At 44.5% G+C, this 24,274-nt stretch overlaps 1 protein-coding gene across 1 annotated transcript in view; it reads left to right on the forward strand.

Moving 5' to 3' along the window:
• Positions 1 to 24,274, forward strand: part of LOC122808948 (NF-kappa-B essential modulator-like) — a gene marked incomplete in the record, with an annotated part of 2,932,895 nt that overhangs the window by 694,455 nt on the left and 2,214,166 nt on the right. Inside the window, 1 exon segment of the mRNA XM_044080106.1 lies at positions 14,579 to 14,764. Within this exon segment, the coding sequence (XP_043936041.1) occupies positions 14,579 to 14,764 (186 nt within the window).

A 24,274-nucleotide genomic window follows, 5' to 3' on the forward strand; every position in this document is an offset into this window, starting at 1 on the left:
TACCTCTGGAAGCAGTCAGGGGACGTTTTTCTCTGCACCACCTTGCCTGGCAAATGATAACTACAGATGTTTGGGTGCAGATGATAATTACCAGAGGTTATCACATCCCTTTCAGTCTTTACCCAAGGTCGCTAAAGCATATTCCTGACATTCTGCCCAGTCAAAGGGAAGCAGCAGCTCAAGAAATCCAAAAGCTGCTTCTAAAAAGAGCCATCTAAACTGTCCTACCAGACAACATAGGATCCAGATTCTACTTGAGGCTGTTTTAGTGCCAAAAAAGACAGGGGACTGGAGGCCAATTCTGGACCTCAGTATCCTAAACAAGTTTGTCAAGCAAACAAAATTCCAGATGGTCACGGTTTAGTCTATACTACCTTTTGTGGAGAAAGATGATAGATCTTCAGGATGCGTACTACCACATAAAAATGGACAAACGCTCTATGAGATTCCTCCACTTCCGGCTGGGAGCCAATCCCTACTAATTCCAAGCACTGGCCTTTGGTTTGTCTACGGCCTCCAGAGTATTCACCAAATCTATGGCAGTGGTAACAGCTCACTTGAGATTACAAGGATTCTGGGTGTTTCCATATTTAGACGATTGGCTTCTTACCGCCCTAACCAAGCATCTACTAGTTTCAGCCCTTTATTACACTCTACTACTAATGGAACACTTAGGGATAACAGTAAAGAAAATCAAATGCAAGTTGACTCCTCAAATACTGGAGTTCATAGAGGCAACTTTTGATACTCAATCTTGCCTAGTCTCCCTCCATCTCCACAGGCTGGAAAGACTCAGATCTCAACTCCAGGAGATACTCTGTCAGGACAAAGCTCCGGTTTGGGCAATCCTCCAACTACTAGGGTCAGTGGCTGCATTGATAACAATAGTTCCACTGGCAAGACTACACATGAGACTCCTACTGTGGCTTTTGCTAACTCAGTGGTCCCCTTTGACTCATCCTATGTCCTTTCAAATCAGGACAACAAATCTGTGCAAACAAGATTTAACTTGGTGGATGAAGCCAGAAGAGTACCTATGCAGTTGCCCTTTCTACCCCTCTCAGCCCAGAGCCACAGTGGCGGACGCCTCCCTGATTGAATGGTGTGTGTGTGGGGGGGGCATTTCCAAGGAAGGACAGTCCAAGGCACCTGGTCACCCTTGGAGGCCAACCTGCATTATCATTGTTCTAGAACTGAGGGCAGTGCTTCTAGCTTTGTAAGCATTTCAACCTGTTCTCCCTTCAGGAACAATTGCCATTCAGTCTGACAACATGTCTGTAGTCCAGTATGTCAGCAAACAAGGGGGAACCAAGTCCTACCCGCTGTGTCGAGAGGTCATGAGAATTTGGCAATGGGCGATACCTTCCAACCGCTTTCTGATAGCAATGCACATTCCTGGAGATTTCAGCATAATTGCAGACAAATTGAGCAGATGCATTCTCCTGTGGTCCCTCAATCCTGTCATAGCGGCGAAGATCTTCAGTTGCTGGGGCCAGCCTTTTTGCAATCTGTTCACGTCCCCCGCAGGTCATAAATGCAGCAACTACTTTGCCCTAATTCCCCAACAGGGGGAGTCCCTGAGGGACAATCTTGTGCATGATTGGCCCACGGCACTTCTTCATGCTTACCCTCCCCTTCCTCTGATCCCGCAATTATTAAAGAAGGCTGTTTGGTTCAAAAGCAGAATAATCCTCATTGCACCTTACAGGCCCCGAAATGTTTGGTTTCCCTTTCTTTGGCCTCACCTTGTACATCAACCATGGATTCTGGATCTAACTCCGGAATTGCTGTCGCACCTACAGAGGTTGATGCATCCGAACATATAGAGCCTCAAGCTGACAGCTTGGTTCTTCCACTAATTGCCAGGCAAAGCAATCTATCCTCCCCTGTCTGCCACATTCTTCTGGCCTCCCATAAACCATCCACCAGGAAACTTTATCTAAGCAAGTGGAAAAGATTCATAATTTGGTCTCATAAAAAGGGAGTGAACCCTTTTTTTGGCTCTGCTTTCTATGGTGCTAGATTACTTACCTAATCTCCTTCATTCAGGAGTGGCAGCTTCAACTATTCGAGTACACTTGGTGGCAATCTCCAGTTTCCGTAATGGTTTTAAGGACTCTTCCTTGATTTCATACTGCCTCTGTAAAACCTTTTTGAAAGGTGTTACACACATTAGGGCCCCCCCTTCAAACAGCCGATCGAGCCCTAGAGTTTGACATTAGCTCTACAGTCCTTGACTTGTCCCACTTTTGAGTCTGCTGCCATTTGTGATCTGAAATTCTTATCCTGGAAAACTTTGTTCTTGGTGGCCATTACCTCACCAAGATAAATTTGTGAGTTGCAAGCTTTATGCATAAAACATCCTTACATAGTGTTCAATAAAGACAGAGTATCTGTCTGGACTAACCCCTCCCTTTTACCCAAAGTTATTTCAGACTTGACTATTAATCAAGCGATTAATCTACCAGTTTTCTTTCCAAATTTTTCTAACAAAGGAGAATATTCACTACATTTGCTTGATGTGCGTAGACAATTGCATTTCTATCTTGACAGGACTAAATCGTTACGAAAATCTGACCAGTTATTTGCATCATTCTCGGGACCAAAATTGGGAAGACCTATTTCCAATGTTACTTTGTCTAAATGGTTGAGAGATTGCATTTGCTTCATTTATCAATGGAACAAAAAGCTTCCCTACCAGCTAAAGTCAAAGTGCATTCAACCATTGTCTTATCTCGCCTTCATTCTTGCTGGTTGGGATCGGAGCCGATCCTCGGCTTGTACTCGGCCATCTTCAATAGCTCGAGAGCTGTTTATTGGCTCGAGACTACCCCTTATCCCATAATGCCTAGTGATAGCTACCCAGATCTTGTTTGCCGCTTCAGCTGCGAGGGTGTCGTTTTTCTGGCTCAGGCTCGTATATTTAACTTTTTGTGTAAACTTTTCTATAAAATTAAATTTTTTTCTAGTATCTTTCTATTTAGATTTAGTGATGCATGTTGTTGTTGTTGTTAGTTTTTCTATAGTGTCTCTTCTTTAGTAGAACTCGTTTAAGTTAGAGAGTTCTCCCCACCCCTCCCCCATCCCTAGGTTAACCGTTTAACTTAGAGGCTCTCCTATTGTTTTACTAGGTTAGCCGTTTAACTTAGAGGCTCTCCTATTGCCCTTTAAAAAAAAAAAAAAAACCTTTATCTATATTATATCTTGGATTTCCTTTATAGATAGATAGTACTAGTGTGTTTTTTGTCTAGTTTAGTACTGTTCTTCTTTTTATCTGTATTAAATTAGTTAGTCTTCCTTTTTTGTTAGTACAGCATGTCTAAGGAAGCTAAGCTTTCTGGATTTAAGAAGTGTGACTCATGCTGTCAGAAAATGTCTCTGACAGATGGGCACACTAGTTGTGTCTATTGTTTAGGCGCTGTTCACCTGCAGGACTCTTGTTCTATTTGCCATGCTTTTAGTCCGAGAGTCCTGCAGGAGCATAAAAATAAACTGATTCTCAGGAGTCTGTTAAAACCCCAGGACTCGCCGGCAAAGAGTTCACAGCCAGTGAAATCCCCAAAATCCACTAAGCCGTCGGCTCCACTCTCGGAGCCGACTCCGGTACAGGATTTTCCTTCAACGTTGGTTCCAGCTGGCACCAACAAGACAACCTCCTCGTCGGCTCCATTGGAGGCTTGGGAGCCATTGTGCGGCCACAAGAGGCTGAGGTCCCTTTCCTTAGAGTCGGTGCATTCGGCTCCTCGGTCTCCATTATTTCAAAGTGAGCATAGCCACCGATCCTCTCATTCCTCTTGATCCTCTAGGCTGTCTGATCACGATGAGGAGAGAGTAGTCAGTAGGTTGCTAAAGTCGCAGGCAATAGCTAAATTATTGTCCAGCCCTCCTCAACAGGTATCGACTCCGTCCACTTCACTTGATGTTCCTCCTCCGACTCCATTGAGTTCGGAGCCGGAGTTCGTTGGGGTTCAAGTAGTGGAACCGTCGGCTCCGATAACTGTATCTCCTTCTGTTTCGACTTCTGCTCCGATTACCTTGGTGGTACCTTCCATCGAGCGATCTGGGCACTGGGGCTCCCTCGTCGGTTCCGAGGGAGCGAGTGGCATCGGACCCTTGTCCGACCCCATTTTCCCTCTCAGAGCTTCGGCGCAGGTGAGCTTGGCTCCTCCATCGGCCTCGGAGCCGTCCCCCTCTGCACGGTGAAAGATTCCTATTTCTTCGGAACTGGAGCTTTCTCTGCCTCGTGGCAGGGACGCCTTTGAGGTCATGCGGAGTGTTCTGTCCCCTGAGTCAGCTCCACTACCAGCCCCACCGGCTCCGTCCCCCGTAGTGCCTGTGCCAACCTCTGCTCCTCCTCCAGACCCTAAGCATAGGGAACCGATGCTCCAGGACACCCCATTGGGTGTTTCCTCTTCCGAGGCCTCCCCTGATCACTCAGAGGAGCCCCCTCAGAAGTAGTGCAAGAGGAAGCATATTGACTCCCTTGAGTCTGTCACTTCTGATACAGACTTAGATAATTCGGAAGGGTCCCCGAGATCCCCCGGTAAAGATGTTTCCTTCTCGGAAATCCTGGAAATGCTTAGGCAGAGGGGGAACTGGAATCCCCTAGCCCCTACCGAGGATGAGTCTGTATTCCTGGATGCTTTCGGTTGCCGATCTTCCACCTCCTGGGTTTCTCTGCCTTTCGATCCACTTATGGCAGTAGTGGCTCGAAAGGCTTGGTCAGCTCTGGATACAGTAGAACCAACTCCGAGGAGACCTGGTAAGTTCATTACAGCATCCCAGGATAAGCAATTCCTTTCTAAAGGTGTTCCTGTTGATGCCATGGTGGTAGCAGCAGCCACCAAAAAAAAAGAGTTAGTGGAGACCTCTTCATCTGTCCATCCCCCTAACAAGGAGTCTAGGACGATGGACAGATACGGGAAGCGAATGTTTGCTTCAGTGACCTTCTCCATGAGGTCACTAAACTACCTATGTCATTTTACTTGACTTCAAAGGGATTTCCTTAAAGAGCTTGGAGATGCCCTTCAAGATCCTACTGCTGAGGGTGTACAAGCCAAAGTAGCTTCCCAGCTAGCGACGCTTAATTCTGTAGTTAAATCCTCCATGAGGCTCATTTCCTATGCAGCCGATGGGGCGAGTATAGCCGTGGGGCACGGGTGTGGCCCTTAGGAGGCATGCGTGGATGCAGCTGTGTAACTTTGCGGAACCCTTTCGAGCGTCCTTCACCAATACCCCCTTTGATGGCTCCTTCCTTTTTGGGCCACAGGTGAAAGACACATTGACTAGGTGTGAGCAAGAAGGCAAGACTCTCTCTGCCATGGGAGCCCATTTTTCTACTCCCTCTAGACCTTACCCCAAAGGTCAAAAGAGTGGTAAGATGTGGTTCCGTAAATCTCAGGGAGCCTTGCCTGACGCATACAGTGATTTTTCCTCCAGAGGCAGAGGGGGAAACAATAACAATAGACGTCGCCCTCGTGGCAGAGGGGGTCCGCAGAACCAGGGCAACAGAGAATCTTTCTCTGATAAGCCCTTCCAGCATCCCTGAAGGGTTGCCCGGCTGCTCACCTCTGGAGGCAGTCAGGGGAAGACTTTCACTGTACCCAAAAGCCTGGCAAAATTTAACACAAGACAGATGGGTACGGTCCATTATATCCAGAGGTTACAAAATTCCCTTCCATCAACGACCCTTACCGTCAAAGAAATCCTTCCAGATGTTCCACCCAATCTGAAGGAGCAAGTAGTAATAGAAGTTTCAAAACTGCTAGAAAAAAAGAGCCATCCAGGAAGTCCCCGCAGACCAGCATGGATCCAGAACTTACTCGAGGTTCTTTTTGGTACCACAAAAGACAGGGGACTGGAGACCGATTCTGCATCTTAGCAGACTAAACAGGTCTGTACAAAGAACAAAGTTTCGGATGGTCATGCTACAGTCCATTCTACCCTTTCTGGGTCAGGACAATTGGATGTGCTCGATAGATCTTCAGGATGCGTACTACCATATCAAGATGGACAGGCACTCTAGAAGATATCTTCGCTTCAGGCTGGGGGCAAGTCATTACCAGTTCAGAGCTCTGCCCTTTGGTCTCATCACAGCCCCCAGGGTGTTCACCAAATGTATGGCAGTGGTCACGGCTTACCCGAGACGTCAAGGATTCCAGGTGTTTCCATATCTAGACGACTAGCTCCTCACTGCTACCACCAGGCATCAACTCCTACAAGCGCGGGATTATACAGTCACAATCTCCACCCAGCTAGACATTACAATAAATTTCGAAAAATCTGCCGTGTTGCCCTGTCAATCTATCACTTACATAGGAGCAGACTTGGACACTAGGGATATGTTTGCAAGGCTACCACTAGAAAGGGTGTCTGCAATTCGTCAGCAAGTACAAATTCTAATGCAGAGCAAAAGGATCCAAGTCAGGTGCATCCTTCAAACTCTGGGCTCCATGGCAGCTGCCATTCTGCTAATCCCACTAGCGCGCTTTCATATGAGAATTCTTCAGTGGCTTCTGTTCACGCAGTGTTTTTTCCAAGAGCTACCCATGACTCACATGAATCCTGATCACAAAGGCATGCAAAAGACATCTTTTTTGGTGGATGGTCTCCCCACTAGTTACTCAGGACAGACCTTTCATACAACCCCGTCCTGTAGCCACAGTGACGACAGACGCCTCCATGATAGGGTGGGGGGGGGGCATTATCTGGGCAGGACAGTCCAAGGCACTTGGCAACCTCACGAGTACCATCTACACATAAATGTCCTGGAAATGAGAGCCGTGCTCCTTGCATTACAAGCTCTTCAAGACTCTCTTCCTTCTGGGGCCATTGCTATTCAGACAGACAACATGTCAGTGGTGTGGTACATCAACAAGCAGGGCGGAACCAGATCCTACCCCCTGTGTTGAGAAACACTCAGACTTTGGGAGTGGGCAATTTCCTCCCAACGTTTTCTGATTGCGACGCACATCCCCGGGAGATCCAACGCCATAGCGGACAGGCTCAGCAGAGCTATCCTCATGCCTCACGAGTGGTCTCTGAATCAGGAAGTTGCGAATCTTATTTTCTGCAAATGGGGACAGTCTTGCTGCGATCTCTTTGCCACCCCATTCAACAGCAAATGCAGCAACTACTTCTCCCTTCTTCTACTTCCAGGTCACATACCCAGAGATGCTGTAGTCCACGATTGGCCTCAGTGACTTCTTTATGCCTTTCCTCCTTTTCCCGTGATACCGAAGCTCATACAGAAAGCAATATCGTTGGGTTGCAAAATGATCCTCATTGCCCCCTACTGGCCTCGACAGATATGGTTCCCGTTCCTGCACCATTACCTTCTCGATCAGCCCTGGACTCTGGACCCAATTCCAGACCTCCTGGTTCATCAATCAGGCGGGTTGCATCAATCCCTCCAAACTCTCCAGCTCACAACTTGGTTGCTCCACTTCCAACCTTAGCCAGGCTTCCCAGCATTTCCCCAGCAGTCCGTGAGATTATCGTCTCCTCTCATAAGTCTACAATGAGGAAAACTTATGCTAGCCAATGGAAATGTTTTTTTTGTTGGGCAGAGGCTAGGAATGTGGATCCCTTCTCAGCCCCAGTCCACGAAATTCTGGAATTCCTAGCACAACTGTTTCACTCCGGGTCCGCTTCCACTACGATCAGGGTACAACTAGCGGCCATTTCTAACTTTCATGTTGGTTTGTCTAATTCTAACATTATGTCTCATAAGCTCTGTAAAGCTTTTTTGAGGGGGACAGCTCTTCTTAGGCCTCCAGTGAGAGATCCCCCTCCTCTTTGGGACCTTAATTTAGTCCTAACTTCCTTAATTCTGCCCCCTTTTGAACCAGCAGCGTCCTGCTCCATCAGGTTTCTGTCTTGGAAGACACTCTTTCTGGTAGCTATCACTTCAGCTAGACGTGTCTCTGAACTATAGGCACTATGTGTGCATTCTCCCTACCTGGTTTTTCATAAGGACAGGGTTGCTCTGAGGACTAATCCTTCGTTTCTTCCTAAAGTCTGCTCAGAAAATAATTTAAATCAATCTATAGCTCTTCCTGTGTTTTTCCCTAATCATACCAACAAGGCAGAGTATAAACTACACCAATTGGATGTTCATAGACAATTGCGTTTTTACCTGCACAGAACTAAAGAAATAAGGAAGTCAGACCAATTATTCCTTTCTTATGCCTTAGGCAAATAAGTTCTCCCAGTTTCCAAGGTGACCTTATCCAGATGATTGTCCCACACTGTTACTTTTATTTATCAGTTAAGGAAGAAAGAGTTACCTATTAAACCGAAAGGTCATTCTACTATGGCCTTGGCCACCTCTGTAGCCTTTCAGTCTAGGTTGCCCATGGATTCTATCTGTGCAGCTGCCACGTGAGCAAACCCTCATACCTTTATTTCTCATTACAAGCTGTTTATGGTCTCCCGGAGCAGAGCTGACTTTGGTTCCACTGTTCTGAAGAGTCTGTTCCACTGAGCCACCCAGGATGTTAGGGACGCTGTCCCAACCAGCAAGAATGAAGGCGAGATAGGCAACTTAACATAAAGAAGTTATGTACCTACCATAACGTTCCATGTTAGTTGTCTTCATCTCGCCTTCTTTCTTGCTTCCTACCCTCCGTCCCCCTGTCCTAGTGGACCGAGAGGAGTTTTTGTTTCACTGGCTGAGTGTTCTCTTGTTTTTTCCTCTATTGACTTAGAGAATATGGCAGGTACAGTCAACCAATTATTTTGACTGGTTTATTGTCTTATGTCTGGAGTTAGGTATTTCAAACGAGATCTGGGTAGCTATCCCTAGGAATTATGGGATAAGGGGTAGCCTCGAGCCAGTAAACAGCTCTCAAGCTATTGAAGATGGCCGAGTCGGAGCCGAGGATCGGCTCTGATCCCAACCAGCAAGAAAGAAGGTGAGATGAAGACAACTAACATGGAACGTTATGGTAGGTACATAACTTCTTTTTGCTTTCCATGCAAGAGCTTCTATGGATGCCATCTGTGCGGCAGCAACATGGTGTATCCCTCATACCTTTATCACTCATTACAAATTGTATATGGTCTCCAGGGGGAGAGCTTCCATTGGTTCAGTGGTACTCAGGAATAATCTTCCATAGGGCCTCCCAGGAAGCAAAGTAGATAGGGACTCTATCCCATCAGTAAGGAATGAATGAAGATTAACAACATCAGATAAAGAGGTTATGTTCTTACCATAATGTTCCATCTGTGTTGTTGATCTTCATTCATTCTTTACAACCCATCTACCATCCCCCTCCGAAAGACTCCTGGAAGTTCAGATATGGTCCTAGCCTATGATAGGAAAGTTGCTCAGATAAAGCCTCTGCTTTCTTTCTTCCTTATGGGCAAACTCGATCTGAGGTAATGTAGAGAGGGGCAGTATGGGTAAAAGCTTAGCTGGAGAGTTTTTTGGCTGGTGTGAGCTTGTTATAACGGCCGATTTTTCGGAACAGACGCCCATCAGTAAGGAATGAATGAAGAACAACAACACATATGGAACATTATGGTAAGAACATAACTTCCTTTTTCATAGTCTTTGCTTCCCTCAGATCAACATTGTGGTGTTGATGTCAAATGTTTGTTTTCTTTCCTGAAAAAAACAGATTGATCTATATCTATCAACGCAGGTAACACCTTTGATATTAACTTAGCTAGTATAGATATAAACACTTTATAATCATAGTTATTAGATGGATCTCAAAGCTTTCAATTAAATGTACATGCTCCTGTGAAGTATAGTGTGTGTGTGTGTGTGTGTGTGTGTGTGTGTGTGTGTGTGTGTGTATATATATATATATATATATATATGTGTGTGTGTGTGTGTGTGTATAATTTAACCAGATTGTTGTATTTTGGGGAATAAAATGGTATTTCTGTCTGAGATCCTGTTGTTAAATTCACACCTACAGTACTGAATATTCTCATAATACATAATCAGAAATATTTTTCTTTCTAGGTCTACTTGATACATCCTCACATTTGCTTTTTGGCTTCTACTCCCCATTTGTAAATAATATTCCTGTTGAAAGCTTATTCTCCTCCTAAACTCCATAATAGTTTTAGATGGAGTATAAATACATGCTAGTATAATCCTCCTCCCTGCCAGTAACCTCTTAACCTCTTACTACCAGAAATCTACCATTATTGTCATTTTCCTTCTTCCATCACTGTTGGAGTCCCTCTCATTATCACCCCAGTCATTGCCTCAGTAGATAGATGCACAAAGGAGTTTTGTACCTACGTACATAAATAAATGGTGAGAATTAGCTGTCCTCTCTAGAGCCACTCTTCACTAAAAGAAATCCCAATCCCTCCAAGCTACACGCTCTAGGGACCTAAACATTGTCACCACAATAAACAGAACATGCCGGAGGGATAGATTCCTATCCCAGAGACTCCCCATACTCTGGAACAAACTACCTATCTATATCAAACAAAGCTCCTCATTATCACTCTTCAAGAAAAATCTTGATGATTGGATGGGAAATAGGAAATTCACCCCGGAGATCACCTTTGTGGCTCTGCTCGACAGTGGCACAGGAAAATAATTTTCTTGGGTGGCAAAAGCCAGGGTACCTTTTGGCTAGGCTTATGTAGGCCCTAGGGTCAATAGCCTAGTACCTACCTATGAACCAAATATCACTGGAAATTTAAAAGCAAATCGTTGTACTGGTCCACTGCCACTGATATAAATAAAATTTACAGTAAAGGGGAAAATATCATACAGTATACAACAGACCTAAACTCACTCAAATCAAAGAAAATGTGTGCAATTTCAGTGGAATTTAAAAATACTATTAGATCTACTAAGGCAGCCCGTGAGCTCCTCTTGGCATCTGAAGCCAAAGACAACCACAACTCCTTCTTTAGTTAGTTTTTTTTTTTTTTTTTTTTGTTTTTTAACATAAGAAACAACAACAGTCAACAATCCGTAGAACTCATGCTAAATGGTAGAAACCTACTCAGACCAGGTGGACATTGCCAGTGTGTTAGCAAATACATTACTGGAAATGTCTCTCCCGAGATGACAATTCAAAGCCCTACAATACCTGTATCTCTCAAACTACCCATCATCACTAAAGAGCATGCACTGAAAGTGCAGCTTGAGGCTAGGAACACTTCTAACATGAGACTGGATAACGTACAGGGCTTTTTGTTAAATATTACTAAATATGCCCTGGTGAAACCTCTCCATAAGCTATTTAAATTGAACCACAAACAAACAAGCAACAGGCAAGTATCTGATATCACCAAGACTACAGGCCACAGCAGCAAAATGTTCTATTCCAATTGAACACAGAAAGGAAATAGTGACAAAATTTGTTCAACAACAGCAGCAGGTTTTATTCCATTCTGGCACCTTGGCTAATGCCTTCAAGGAGTGCATGCAAACTGCTAACGGCACACATCCTTGAATAACAACTCACACACCCTCTAATAAAACAGTTAAACACTTTATTTCCAATTAAAATCCACATTCAAACCTCCAGGGGTTAAAGTGTCATACTTAAGTATAAACAAAGCTTTTTTTATTCAGCAGTTTGTATTTAAGCAAAGTCTGTTCCCCCAAATTCAATACAACTTGTTCCAAAATACATTTAAAATTCTCATAGTTACTATTGTGGTGATTTTTAAAGTGCCGAGCTATAGGGCTATTCATATTGTCACTCTTTTTATCTCTCTCACATGTTCCTGGATCCTTAGTTTAAACATTCTTTTTGTCTCTCCTAGATAAAATTTTCGACAGGGACATCCAAGAGCATACTTATACTATTACATGAAAAATTTTGATTTGGAAAACATTTTAAACTGTTAATATTATTAAAATATTTAACAATAAATGGACAAATTGAACAGTTACCAAAAGCAGTCGTGCCCTTGATACTAAAAGAAGATCTAATAATCCTAGAATTGGGCATTTTAAATTTACTGTGTACAACCACATCACTAACATGATTTCCCTTCTTATATGAAACGAAAAATTTAACCCACTTTAACCCCTAGAGGTTTGAATGTGGATTGTAATTGGAAATATTTAGTTAATTAATTAATTGTTTTATTAGAGGGTGTGTGAGTTGTTATATAAGGATAAGTGCTGTTAGCAGTTTGTATGTACTCCTTGAAGGCATTAGCCGAGGTGCCAGAGTGAAATAAAACCTGCTGCTGTTTTTGAACAAATCTTGTCACTGTTTCCTTGCTGTGTTCAGTTGGAATAGAACTTTTTGCTGATGTGATCCTGCTGCTGTGATCCTGTAGTCTGGTGGTATCGTCTATTTAACTGGAGCTTGGCTACAGAGTCAGTCTTGAAAGAATGGTGTACAGCACTGATGATGCCACTCCATAAAGCTGGCCCTATTACTGACCATAGAAAGTGTAGACCCATCAGCCTTATGAGTCTCATTTGTAAGGCTATGGAAAGCACTTGATTAACACAGACATTATCTGTGTGTGTATGTGTATATATATATATATATATATATATATATATATATATATATACACACACACACACACACACACACACACACACACACACACACACACACACACACACACACACACACACACACACACACACACAGAGATATCTGCAGCAGTTTAGGTTTGTAAAAGTTAGATTCTTTATAATGAACCTGGTAACATTTTTAAAAAGATAATGCAATCTGTTGACACTGTCACACTGTAAACACAGCCTACCTTGATTTAGCCAAGTCATTTAACAGCATCTGAATGCTAGCATAATTAGTAAAATAAATTGGTTAAAAGACAGAACCCATATGGCGAGGGTGATAAGGGCAGTGTCAGTGAACATGAAGGTATGTAGCGACATCCTGCAGGGCACAATGCTGGAACTGCTTTTGTTTAGTATTTACTATTTTTGACCTACAGACTAAAACAAAGCCGTATGGGTAACCACTCATGGATAACCCCAAACTGGAAGTCATTGTCAAATCCCAGTCTGACATAGAAGCCCCCCAACAGGAACTTAATTTTGTAAATGCCTGGTATATTGAAAATGAGCTTAAATTAAATGTTAAAATTGCACCATTGTCATATATGGCAGACATATCATCCCCTCATTGTATAGCATTGATGGTATCCCACTCCAAAATGAAAATGAAGTTAAGAGTCCTGAGAATCTGAGTTAATTATCCTCTCCTTTGATCACCATGTAACTAACAGTAGTTATAAGGCAGTCCTGCTACTTTGTGCAACTGAACACCAAGTCAACTGATAAAAAGCTGAAAAGAACAGTAATCTAATGTTGTGGGTTAATTAAGTTGCTGATGTGATTCCTCATGTTATCACTTTGTTTCATCATGTGTAATGCCTAGTCTGATGTATACAAAATTATACTGTAATAAATCAATGAAAGTTTACTTGGTAGCGCCATTTCTTGTGTATGGCTTGTTATTGATGTTTCCGTGTTAGTTTAGAGTCAGAAAGAAGTGCCGGGATTAATATGTTAGGTCTTCAGCCATGATCTTTAAACCTTTCCTTTTGGCCTCATGAATTCTGTATATCGTTAAAGGCGTGGCCTGTAACCGTTCTTCAGGATGGTAGTAATGCAAATTAGGGAGGTTCACCATCCTTTATGTTTTTGGGGTTTGTGGTACAATTTACTTTAACTTGTGAGTTTTTAAATGCAAGTAGAACTCCATTAATTTAGTCTGGAAAGGTACTGGAAAGAGACAGTTGTATAAGCTGTGTCAGGTATGTTACTCTAGGGATAGTGTTCAGCATCACTTTCAAATGGCCTGTCAGGGCAAAGGACGCAGCTTTTGTTTTTCTTAATCAGTGGAAATGTGCTTTGATATGTAACTTGAATATAAATAAGAAATGGTGTTAGTGATTGGTCTAGTTAGTTTTGAAGTACTGGATATGTTGGTAATGTCAGTGCCACAGTTACTATTTTATTTTGCTGTCTTACAGCTCAAGGTTTATTGCTTTTACAGCTGTCTTTGTGTTCACTCAGTAAGTTGCAGTTTGGCTAAATTAATTTATAAGGTCCAACAAGTTTGGTAGCAGATTCTGAAGTTCTGCAAAATATGTTGAAAATCAGTTACACATATTGTTAACTTAAGCAGTTTGTTTTTCTTTCCTTGTGACCTTAGCTGTTTATTAAGTTACTTTGATTCATAATGTTCACTAGAATCCAGGAGTCAAAACTGGTATGTCTGGAAATATTCAAGAGCATTACCAGTGCAATGTGCAGGCATTACAGCCATAAATATGGCATTGTGCGAGTCTGACAGTTATACTTGGGTGGAATCAACAGCTCTGGCCAGAGCGATGTCAGTTTTACACCTACAGCCAGTAGGTTGTGCAAGTCTTGACAATCTGGCTAGAGTAGTGCATGAGTGTTGTTGCATGGGAAATGCAATCCAAGAAGCCAGGAGATTATGGGAATCTTGTAATGTTCAGGACTGCAAACTTTGTCAGAACTAGGGGTACATGTGGTTTGAAAACTCAATTTGTGGCTAGGACGTGTTTTTTTTTTTTTTTTTTTTTCAATACAATACTTAAGAATTTTTTTCCCCCTAATTTTGTTTTGCAGGTTCCAGATGGAGGTAATGAACTAATTTTGCTTAAGAATCAGAAGGAAAGACTGGAGGACTCTTTGAAAGAACTAACTCTTATGAATCAGAAATTACTGCAAGAGAGAAATAATCTTGAAGCTTTAAACAAAGAGCTACAGTCTAAAACTGAAACAACTGTGGCTAAACCTTGCACTCAGATTAAGGTACTGGCTGGTATACTGGTAAGAGATGAAGTAATGTGAATGAAAGCAGGAGTCATTACTTTTATAAGTACTTGTTTTTGCTTTTCTGCTTCCTGTACTCACCATGCCTCTGTGCCTCACCTCTTTCAGTCAAATGTTTGTCCTCCACTCAGGTGCCAGTTAGTGAACGGACTGCTGTCCACTAGGTGGTTACTAGAGTTAATTTGGTTAATGCTGTAAACGGGATTTTGTACTGTTGTGCAGAAGGGTGAGAGCATGTCATGTTCTTGTGTCTTAGAAAGACTTTCTTATGTTGTCCCATCTCGCCTCCTTCTTGCTGGTTGAGTTCAGAGCTGATTCTCTGCTTTGACTTGGCCGTATACTATAGCTCGAGAGCTTCTTACTGGCTCGAGGCTAGGCCCTATCCCAGCATGCCTAGCGGTAGTTACCCAGATCTCATTTGCCGCTTGCAACATTGAGATTGCTTGTTACTGGCTCAGGCTAAGTATTTTCTTCTTTTTGGCTTTTGTCAAAGTTTTTTGAAGTTAAATAGCTTTTTTATATTAATATAGTCTTAGAGTGTGTTTTCCTTAGGCTAGCGCCTTATGTAACCTTCCCGCTGCTGCCTTTTGTTGTTGTGGCCGTCGTTCTTTCCCTCAGGCCTAACCTCTGTATTGAACCCGTTTGACTTAGAGGGTTCTCTGTTCTTTTCTATCCGCTTCATCTTCATTTAAGGGCTTGTTTTTCCTTCCGTACCTTTTCTCCTTTTTATAGGAGCAGCTGTTTAAGTTAGAGGCTCTCCTGGGTTGGGAGAGTTGCCGTTTAACTTAGAGGCTCTTCCCCTTCCCTCCTTTCTGTCTCCTATTTAAAAAAAAAAGTTTTTGAATTTAAATAGTTTAGCGTTTGAAGTTTCCTTAGTTACTCTGTCACTGTTGTTAGTGTTTTTCCTTTACCTAGTATGTCTAAGGAACCTAAGGATTCAAAACCTTTGGGTTTTAAGAAGTGTGACTTCCAGAAGATGTCCCTTACAGACGGGCACACGAGCTGTCTATTGCTTAGGGGCTGTACACCTGCAGGACTCATGTTCTATCTGTCATGCCTTTAGTTCTCGGGTCTTGCAGGAAAGAAAGAATAAGTCAATTTTATGAGGCTTGCTTAAGAACCCTTTTGATGTGGCTGTTGAGGGTTCTGAGCCAGCAAAAAAAACAAGATAAGTCACTTAAGCCTTCACCTTCCTCAGCTCCTATCTCGGAGCCATCAAGGTCTAAGGATAAACATGTGAGTCCGTCGGATCCGAGCATTAGTTCCAACAAGCCTCTTTCTCCGGCGGCTTCATCAGTGGTTTTGGAGCCAGTCAGGACTCTCAAGAGAACCAGGTCTCCCTCTCTGGAGCCAGTGAGGTCTGTTCCACAGTCCCCACTATTGCAGTCTGTGGCAGACAGTCTTCGGTTTTCCTCTCATTCCTCTCAATTATCCAGGCTTTCGGATCATTATGTGGAGAGGGTGGTGGAGAGGCTTCTCAAGACACAGGCATTAGTTAAGTTATTATCGAGCCCAGCCCACAAGGATTTGGCACTGACACCTCAGCCTGCACTGTTATCGATTCCTCCTCCAACTACTTTGAGTTTGGAGCCAGAGTGCATAGATGTCATTGTGGTGGAACTGCCAACTCCAAGGACCACCATTGGTCTATCGGTTCCAACCACTGCTCCAATCTCTTCGTTATCTCGGTCTATCGAAGGATCTTGGGGCCAAAGCTCTCTTGTCAGCTCCGAGGGGGGAGTGGCATTGGACCCGTGTCCGACCCCACTCTCCTTCTTGGTGCTTCAGCACAGGTGAGCTTGGCTCCTATATCAGCCTTGGAGCCATTGCCTTCCATTAGGAGAAGGTCTCCGGACTCTTTGGAGCCGTGGACTATTTTGGGCTGGGACCGCGGTGCCTTCAAAGTGATGAGGTGCATGCTGTCCCCTGAGACTGTTCCACCCTTGACTCCATTAGCTCCTACTATTTCAGTGCCTGAGTCTGCCTCTGACCCCCCCCCCCCAAGCATAGGGAACCCATGCTCCAGGATGCCCCATTGGGTGACCCCATCTCTTCCAAAACCTCCCCTGAGCATCCCTCAGAGGAGGTCACTCGGAAGAGAAAATGCAAGACGAAGCATTTGGACTCCCCGGAGTCCCTCACTTTGGACACCAACTTGGAGGACTCAGAAGGGTATCCACGGTCCCCCTCTGAGGATGTCTCCTTTTCAGACATCCCGGAAATCCTTATACAGAGGGGTGGCTGGAATTAACTTGCCCCTTCTGAGGACGAGTCTGTGTACCTGGATGCATTTGGTTCCTGACCCCTCCACCTCTTGGGTGTCCCCTTCTTTCGACCCTCTACTGGCTTTGGTGAGTTGAAAGGCCTGGAGCTCCCCAGAGACTATGAAACCAGTTCCGAGGAGGCCTAATAAATTTATAACTGCTGCAGAGGATAAGTCTTTTCTATCAAATGGTGTACCTGTTGATGCCATGATGGTGGCAGCAGCCACCAAGAAAGAGTTAGCGGAGATTTCTTCTTCTGTCCATCCGCCGAGCAAAGAGTCTTGTCGATGGATAGGTATGGGAAGCGTATGTTTGCTTCAGCAGCCTTTACTCTCAGGTCACTGAATTGTTTGTCTCACTTTACACGCCTTCAAAGGGATCTCCTGAAGGAACTAAGAGATACCCTACAGGATCCTACAGCTGAAGGAGCTGCGAGCAAGGTGGCTTCACAGCTTGCGACCTTGACATCTATAGTTAACTCCTCTGTGCGGCTGATATCCTACGCAGCAGATGGAGTGATTAGGGCAGCAGGCACAGGAGTTGCTTTGCGCAGGTACTCCTGGATGCATCTTTGTCAATTTGTGGAGCCCTTCAAGTCCTCCTTTACCAACACCCCCTTTGATGGCTTGTCGCTGTTCGGGCCTCAGGTAAAAGAGATGCTTACCAGGTGTGAACAAGATGGCAAAACTCTCTCTGCTGTGGAAGTACGTTTTTCTGCCCCCACTAGACCTTACCTCAAGGGTCAGAAGAGCAGGAAAATGTGGTTCAGAAAATTCCAGGGTGTTTCGCCTGACACACATGGAGACAGTTCCCCCAGGGCAGAAGGGGAAACAACAACAGAAGACTCCGACCCTGCGGCGGGGTGGGGGGTATGCAGAATCAGACCGACAGGGATACCTTCTCTGCCAGGCCTTTCCAGCTCTCCTGAAAGGAGGCCCGACTGTCCGCCTCTGGAGGCAGTCTGGGGCAGATTATCCCAGTACCCCAAAACCTGGCAAACAATCACGGAAGATACCTGGATACTGTCGATAATATCCAGGGATTACAAAATTCCCTTCTCCCAACCACCCCCTCCAACAAATCAAAACGCAATCCCAGGTGTTCCACCCAGTTTTCGGGATCAAGCAAACCTAGAGGTTCAAAGGCTGCTAGAAAAAAGAACCATCCAAGAAGTCCCCGCAGACCAAATCAAATCTGGATCTTACTCAAGGTTCTTTTTAGTTCCGAAAAAGACAGGGGACTGGAGACCCATTTTGGATCTCAGCAAACTCAACAAATCAGTCAAAACAAATGAAGTTCCGGATGGTAGCACTGCAGTCCATTCTTCCCTTTCTGGGTCAGGACAACTGGATGTGCTCTCTCGATCTTCAGGATGCATACTACCATATAAAAAAGGCAGTCCAGGAGGTACTTGCGCTTCTGGCTGGGAGACTGTCATTACCAGTTCAGAGCTCTCCCCTTTGGTCTCACTACAGCCCCCAGGGTATTCACCAAATGTATGGCAGTAGTCACGGCTCACCTGAGGCATCTAGGATTCCAGGTGTTACCATATCTAGATGACTGGCTCCTCACTGCTACCACCAGGCATCAACTCATCGAGGCACGGGACTCCACTATTCACACCTGTGCACAACTAGGCATCACCATAAACTACGAAAAGTCTACCTTGTTGCCTTGGCAGTATATTTCATTTATAGATTTAGACACAAGGGCCATGATAGCAAAACTGCCTCACGAAAGAGTTTTAACCATTCGTCGTCAAGTTTCAATCCTCTTAGCAAACAAGAGAATTCAGGCAAAATTTTTCCTCAATGTCTTGGGCTCGATGACTGCAGCGATTACTCTGGTCCCTATGGCACGCTTTCACATGAGAATTCTGCAGTGGCTTCTTTTTGCTCCGTGGTCATTCCAGGATTTGCCAATGTCACATCAGATATGGATCACGGAGTCATGCAAGAACGATTTAGCATGGCGGCTTCACTCCCCTCTGGTATCAATGGGCAGGCCGGTTCTATCCCCCCACCCTGTAGCCACACTGACCATGGACACTTCCCAGATTGTGGGGGGGGGGGCATTATCTGGGACAGACTGTTCAAGGGACTTGGCAAGAACATGAATGCCACTTGCACATCAATGTCCTAGAGATGAGAGCGTTGCTTCCAGCATTGCAAGGACTTCAAGACTCTCTTTCTACGGGGACTGTAGCGATTCAGACGGACAATATGTTGGTAGTATGGTACATCAACAAACAGGGCAGAACCAGGTCTTATCTCTTGTGCCGAGAGGCTGTATGAGTATGGCAATAGACAATGTCTTCCCAATGCTTTCTGGTTGCAACGCACATCCCGGGGAACTCCGTGATAGCAGACAAGCTCAGCAGGGCTATTCTGATGCCTCATGAGTGGTCCTGGAACAGGAAGTTGCAGAGTTAATTTTTCGCAAATGGGGCCAGCCATGCTGAGATCTTTTTGCCACTCCCCTCAACAACAACTGCAGCAGCTACTTTGCCCTAGTCCCACCACCGCGACAGTCCCCCAGGGATGCACTGGTTCACGATTGGCCCTCGGGACTACTTTATGCCTTTCCACCTTTCCCTCTGATCCCCAAGGTTCTTCAGAAAGCTCAGTCATTGGGTTGCAAGTTAATCCTCATTGCTCCTTACTGGCCTCGACAGATTTGGTTCCTATTCCTCTGGCCTCATCTCCAAGGAGAGCCTTGGATACTGGACCCAGTTCAGGATCTCTTGACACATCAGTCAGGTGCTCTCCACCCTTCCGTCCTTACTCTCAAGCTGACGGCTTGGTTTGTCCACTTCCGGTCTTAGCCAGGCTCCCAGATGTTTCCCTGGCAGTTCAACACATTTTGATTTCATTCCATAAACCCAATACAAGAAAACTTTATGCTAGTAAATGGAAGAGGTTCTCTTGTTGGATAAAAAAAGAATGACATTGATACTTTTACTGCCCCCATTTCTAAAATTCTGGATTTCCTGATTGAAGCATTTGAATGGGGAGTGGCGCCAGCTACTCTGAGTCCAACTAGCTGCCATTTCTAATTTCCATGTAGGAGAAATGGGATCTAACAACATGTCCCACAGACTATGCAAAGCATTCTTAAGAGGTACTTCCCTCTTAAGATCTCCAATAAGAGCACCTCTTCCCCCCTGGGATTTAAATCCAATTTGAGTCTCTCATTCTTCCTCCCTTTGAGCCAGTCTTTTTCTTGTCCTCTAAAGTTTTTATCATGGAAGACCTTCTTAACTGCTATTACTTCAGCTTGAGGGTTTCAGAGTTGCAGGCCTTATCTACTCTCCCCCGTATTTGATTTTCCACAAAGATAGAGTTTCTCTCAGAACCAGTCCCTCCTTTTTACCCAAGGTTTGTTCAGAGCACAACTTAAATCAATCTATAGAGCTTCCTGTATTCTTCCCCAGTTATGGCAACATGGCAGAGTATAAGCTCCACCAATTTGATGTTCATAGACAGTTACGTTTTTATTTACACAGGACTAAGGATTTCAGAAAATCTGACCAATTGTTTATACCCTATGCAGACAACAAGAAAGATTGTCCAGTGTCTAAAGTGACCTTATCAAAGTGGCTCTCAAATGCTATCACCTACGTTTACGCTTTACGGAATAAAGAACTTCCAGGAAAAATTAAAGGACACTCAACTAGGGCCTTGGCTATTTCTATTGCCTTTCAAGCCACACTGTCCGTAGATTCTATTTGTGCGGCAGACACATGGGCTAATCCCCATACCTTTATCTCTCATTACAAAGTAGATGTGGCCTCCCGGGAGAGGGCATCCTTTGGTTCCATGGTCCTGTTTTTTCCAGTGAGCCACCAAAGATTTAGGTGCTAGGGATGCTGCCCCAACCAGCAAGAAGGAGGCGAGATGGGACAACATAACATGAAGAAGTTATGTACTCACCATAACGTTCCAGGTTTGTTGTCCTTCATCTTGCCTTCCTTCTTGCTTCCCACCCTCCTTCCCCCTCCTGGAAGAGTGAGAGGAATTTTCTTCTTTTTTGTTTGGCTACACTGGCGGAGATCCCTTATGCTTACCAGTTGGTTGGACCTTGTTTTTCCTATCTTTATCTTGCTGATGTTTACACACTCATATGCAGGTCCCTTTCTTTCCCTAGCAAGTTTAGTAATATTTGGACCTATGTAGTCTGGTGGGTTATCACAAATGAGATCTGGGTAACTAGCGCTAGGCATATTAGGATAGGAGCTAGCCTCGAGCCAGTAAGAAGCTCTCCAGCTATAGTATACGGACGAGTCTGAGCTAAGGATCGGCTCCGAACCCAACCAGCAAGAAGGAAGGCGAGATGAAGAACGTTATGGTGAGCACATAATTTCTTTGTTTTGACTATGGATCATTTTAGCATGCAAACTTATCTGATGACTTAACCAATTAACTTTACTTTTGGAAAGAAGGAAGTAGCTTTGTAGGGATCATCAGTATTCCTTCACCTGTTACACTACAGGATGCATGTCTTCAACCTGCTGAGGCTTCAGTGTTTTAACGATGTTCATCATGTTTCACTGTTGCAGTCATTACACTTGGGTTATCCTGCTGGCAGGCTACCCGCAGTCGGCCTGAATTCCAAAGTCCTGCTCCGGCGTCGGTTGCTGTCGCCTCTTCCCTGATGTCAGTGCGCCAGGGATACAAAAGATGCAGCTGACACCATTTTCTTCAGTCTTTCTTGCCGCGTGGTGCCCGAAGCAAAAGAAGTTCGCAAGTGCCAGTGGGCCGACTCCTGAGATTTTCGAAATTGAATTTCAGAACCGAAGTCTTCAATAAAGCTAAGTACCCCATTGGGGAAACTTTTTCTTGCTCCAGACCGATGTCAGTAAAAGTTAACAATTGTATTTCTTGTGGGAAGCAAATACCTCATAAGGATTTTCACTCTTACTGTATTCCTTGCCTAGGCCCCAACCACGACGTTGCTAGTTGTCGGTTTTGCGCTAGACTCAACCAACACACTATTAAGCGTCGGTTTGATTTTGCTTTACATTACTTTGGCAGAAGGTTTAATTATATAATGCCGTTGGAACAACTGACAACCGGAATTCATAAAAAACGCAAGGACAAAGAAAACGACAGGCATCCGAGGTCCAAAACCGACAACGAAGCCTCTTCTAGGCCAGTCGCCGGTTCGCAGCCCCTGGCCCCCACTACCTCAAAGCCACAGGCCGCCTCCGACTCCCAGGGGCCCAGAGAAGTAAATATTGTGGGAAATTTTTTCCAGGGAATTATGGCTAGGCTTGCATAGGCCTTAGGGCCGATAGCCTAGTACCAACCTATGAACCCATGTGGAGACACCTAGGCCTCTGGAAACTCAAGGTATTGGGCCTACGGAAACTATTCCCTCAGATGGGTCCGGAGCCGCTGAGCAGGCATTGGCTTCTGAGGGTGTTTTCAGACCTACACAGCTTACTATCAGGACTACTTCAGCAGCCAAGACAAAGTCTAAAACATCTGTAAAGACAAAGAAACAAGTTCAGCATTCACCTGGACAGTCATCCATGCCAAAGAAACAGATGCTTAAAATGGCCGAGGACCTAATTACTCTGATCAGGGGTTCCCATCCCCCTCCTGATAAAAGGCCTAGGCAAAAGATCCTGACTATGATTCCTCTGGCCAGGTTTCTATTTCCTCTGATTCCTCTTCAGAACGGGGATATTCTCTTCCTCCCTATGAGGATTCTGATGCTGAAGAATCTATCCCTTCAGCCTCTCCTCCAGAAGATTATTCTTTTGGGGAAACCCTGCACACCATGAGGGAGCATTTCCATTGGGAGAGCCAAGATTATTCTGAATCCAAGAAAAGGCTCAGACATTTTCTTTTATTGCTCAGCACAGGCCCCTTGCTTATTCCCCCTGTACTAGATATTGTTGATGTTTTTTCTGAATCCAGTTTGTCTCCTGATTCTTTACCCCCTGCACCAGTTAAGCCAGATAGGTACTACAGGGTCCCAGATTCACATACATTTCTTTATAAGAACCCTGCTGCTGACCCAGAAACAATTTCACAGGCTCCCAAAAGGGATCAAGGCTTCCACTGCAAAAAATCCTGTTCCATCTGATAGGGATTCAAGAGCACTGGACAGATGCGGGAAAAAAGTCTACACCTCTGCTACTTTAGCTGTGAGGGCTTTAAACTGTCAGTTCCACATGCTTAAATGCCAACAATATCTGATGTCTTTGCTCAAACAGAAAATGCTTACAAGCTCAGAATGTACTGAAAATAAGAAAATGCAGGATTTGTTGCATGCAGTTGAACAAGTGGGAAAGCATACTTTGCAATGTGGTTTTGATTCTTTAGAGGCTTCTTGCAGAGCCGCAGTTACAGGTTCTGTCATTTAAAGGCATGCTTGGTTAAAGGAACAAGTTTACCTGATCATGTTAAAGCAAAATTGTTGGATGCTCCATTACAGCATGATACTTTGTTTGATGTTAAGGCAGAAGAGGTGTTAAAGAAAATGGAGGATATATGCAAAATCAATGCAGACAGTAAAGGATTTCTTACAGGTTCAGCCACCCAGATTTAGCAGGAACTGGCCTTCGAAAAATTGGTCCTTTCCAGTGTCAGACAGGCCACAAAGAGGCAGATACAGACGCCCAAGAGGCAGATCTCAGCCACAAGGCACATACAGACCTAAGCAATGGGGTGCTTCTGCCCCCAAAGGCAGAGAAGACAAATCACAACCATATAGGAAACAGTCCCAATGACTTCCCTCTACCAATGCCTAGCACTTACCTCTAGCAGGCACCCTTAGGGGGAAAACTTGCACTTTTCCCACAAAACTGGCACAAAATTACCCAAGACAAATGGGTACTAAATATTGTTTCCCAGGGTTACAGGTTCCACTTTCACACCCTTCCAAGGCCAAAAGGTATGCCAGACCTGCCACACAATCAATGGGCAGAGGCACAAAGGCAAATTTCTGCTCTCATGGACATGAGGGTTATTCAAAAAGTACCAGAGGAAGAGCAAGGACAAGGATTTTACTCAACACTTTTCTTGGTACCCAAAAAGGACATAGCTTGGAGACCAATGCTGGACCTGTCTACTCTAAATACTTTCCTGGACGTTCCAAAATTCAGAATGTTGACACTACACCAACTTCAACCCATGCTGGGCAAGAAGGCTTGGCTAGTTACTTTGGACCTCAAAGAGGCATACCTGCATGTCCCAATCAGACAATCTTGCAGAAG

Source organism: Protopterus annectens, chromosome 8.part0, assembly GCF_019279795.1.
Source record: "Protopterus annectens isolate FY-2018-M chromosome 8.part0, PAN1.0, whole genome shotgun sequence".
NCBI lineage: Eukaryota > Metazoa > Chordata > Ceratodontiformes > Protopteridae > Protopterus > Protopterus annectens.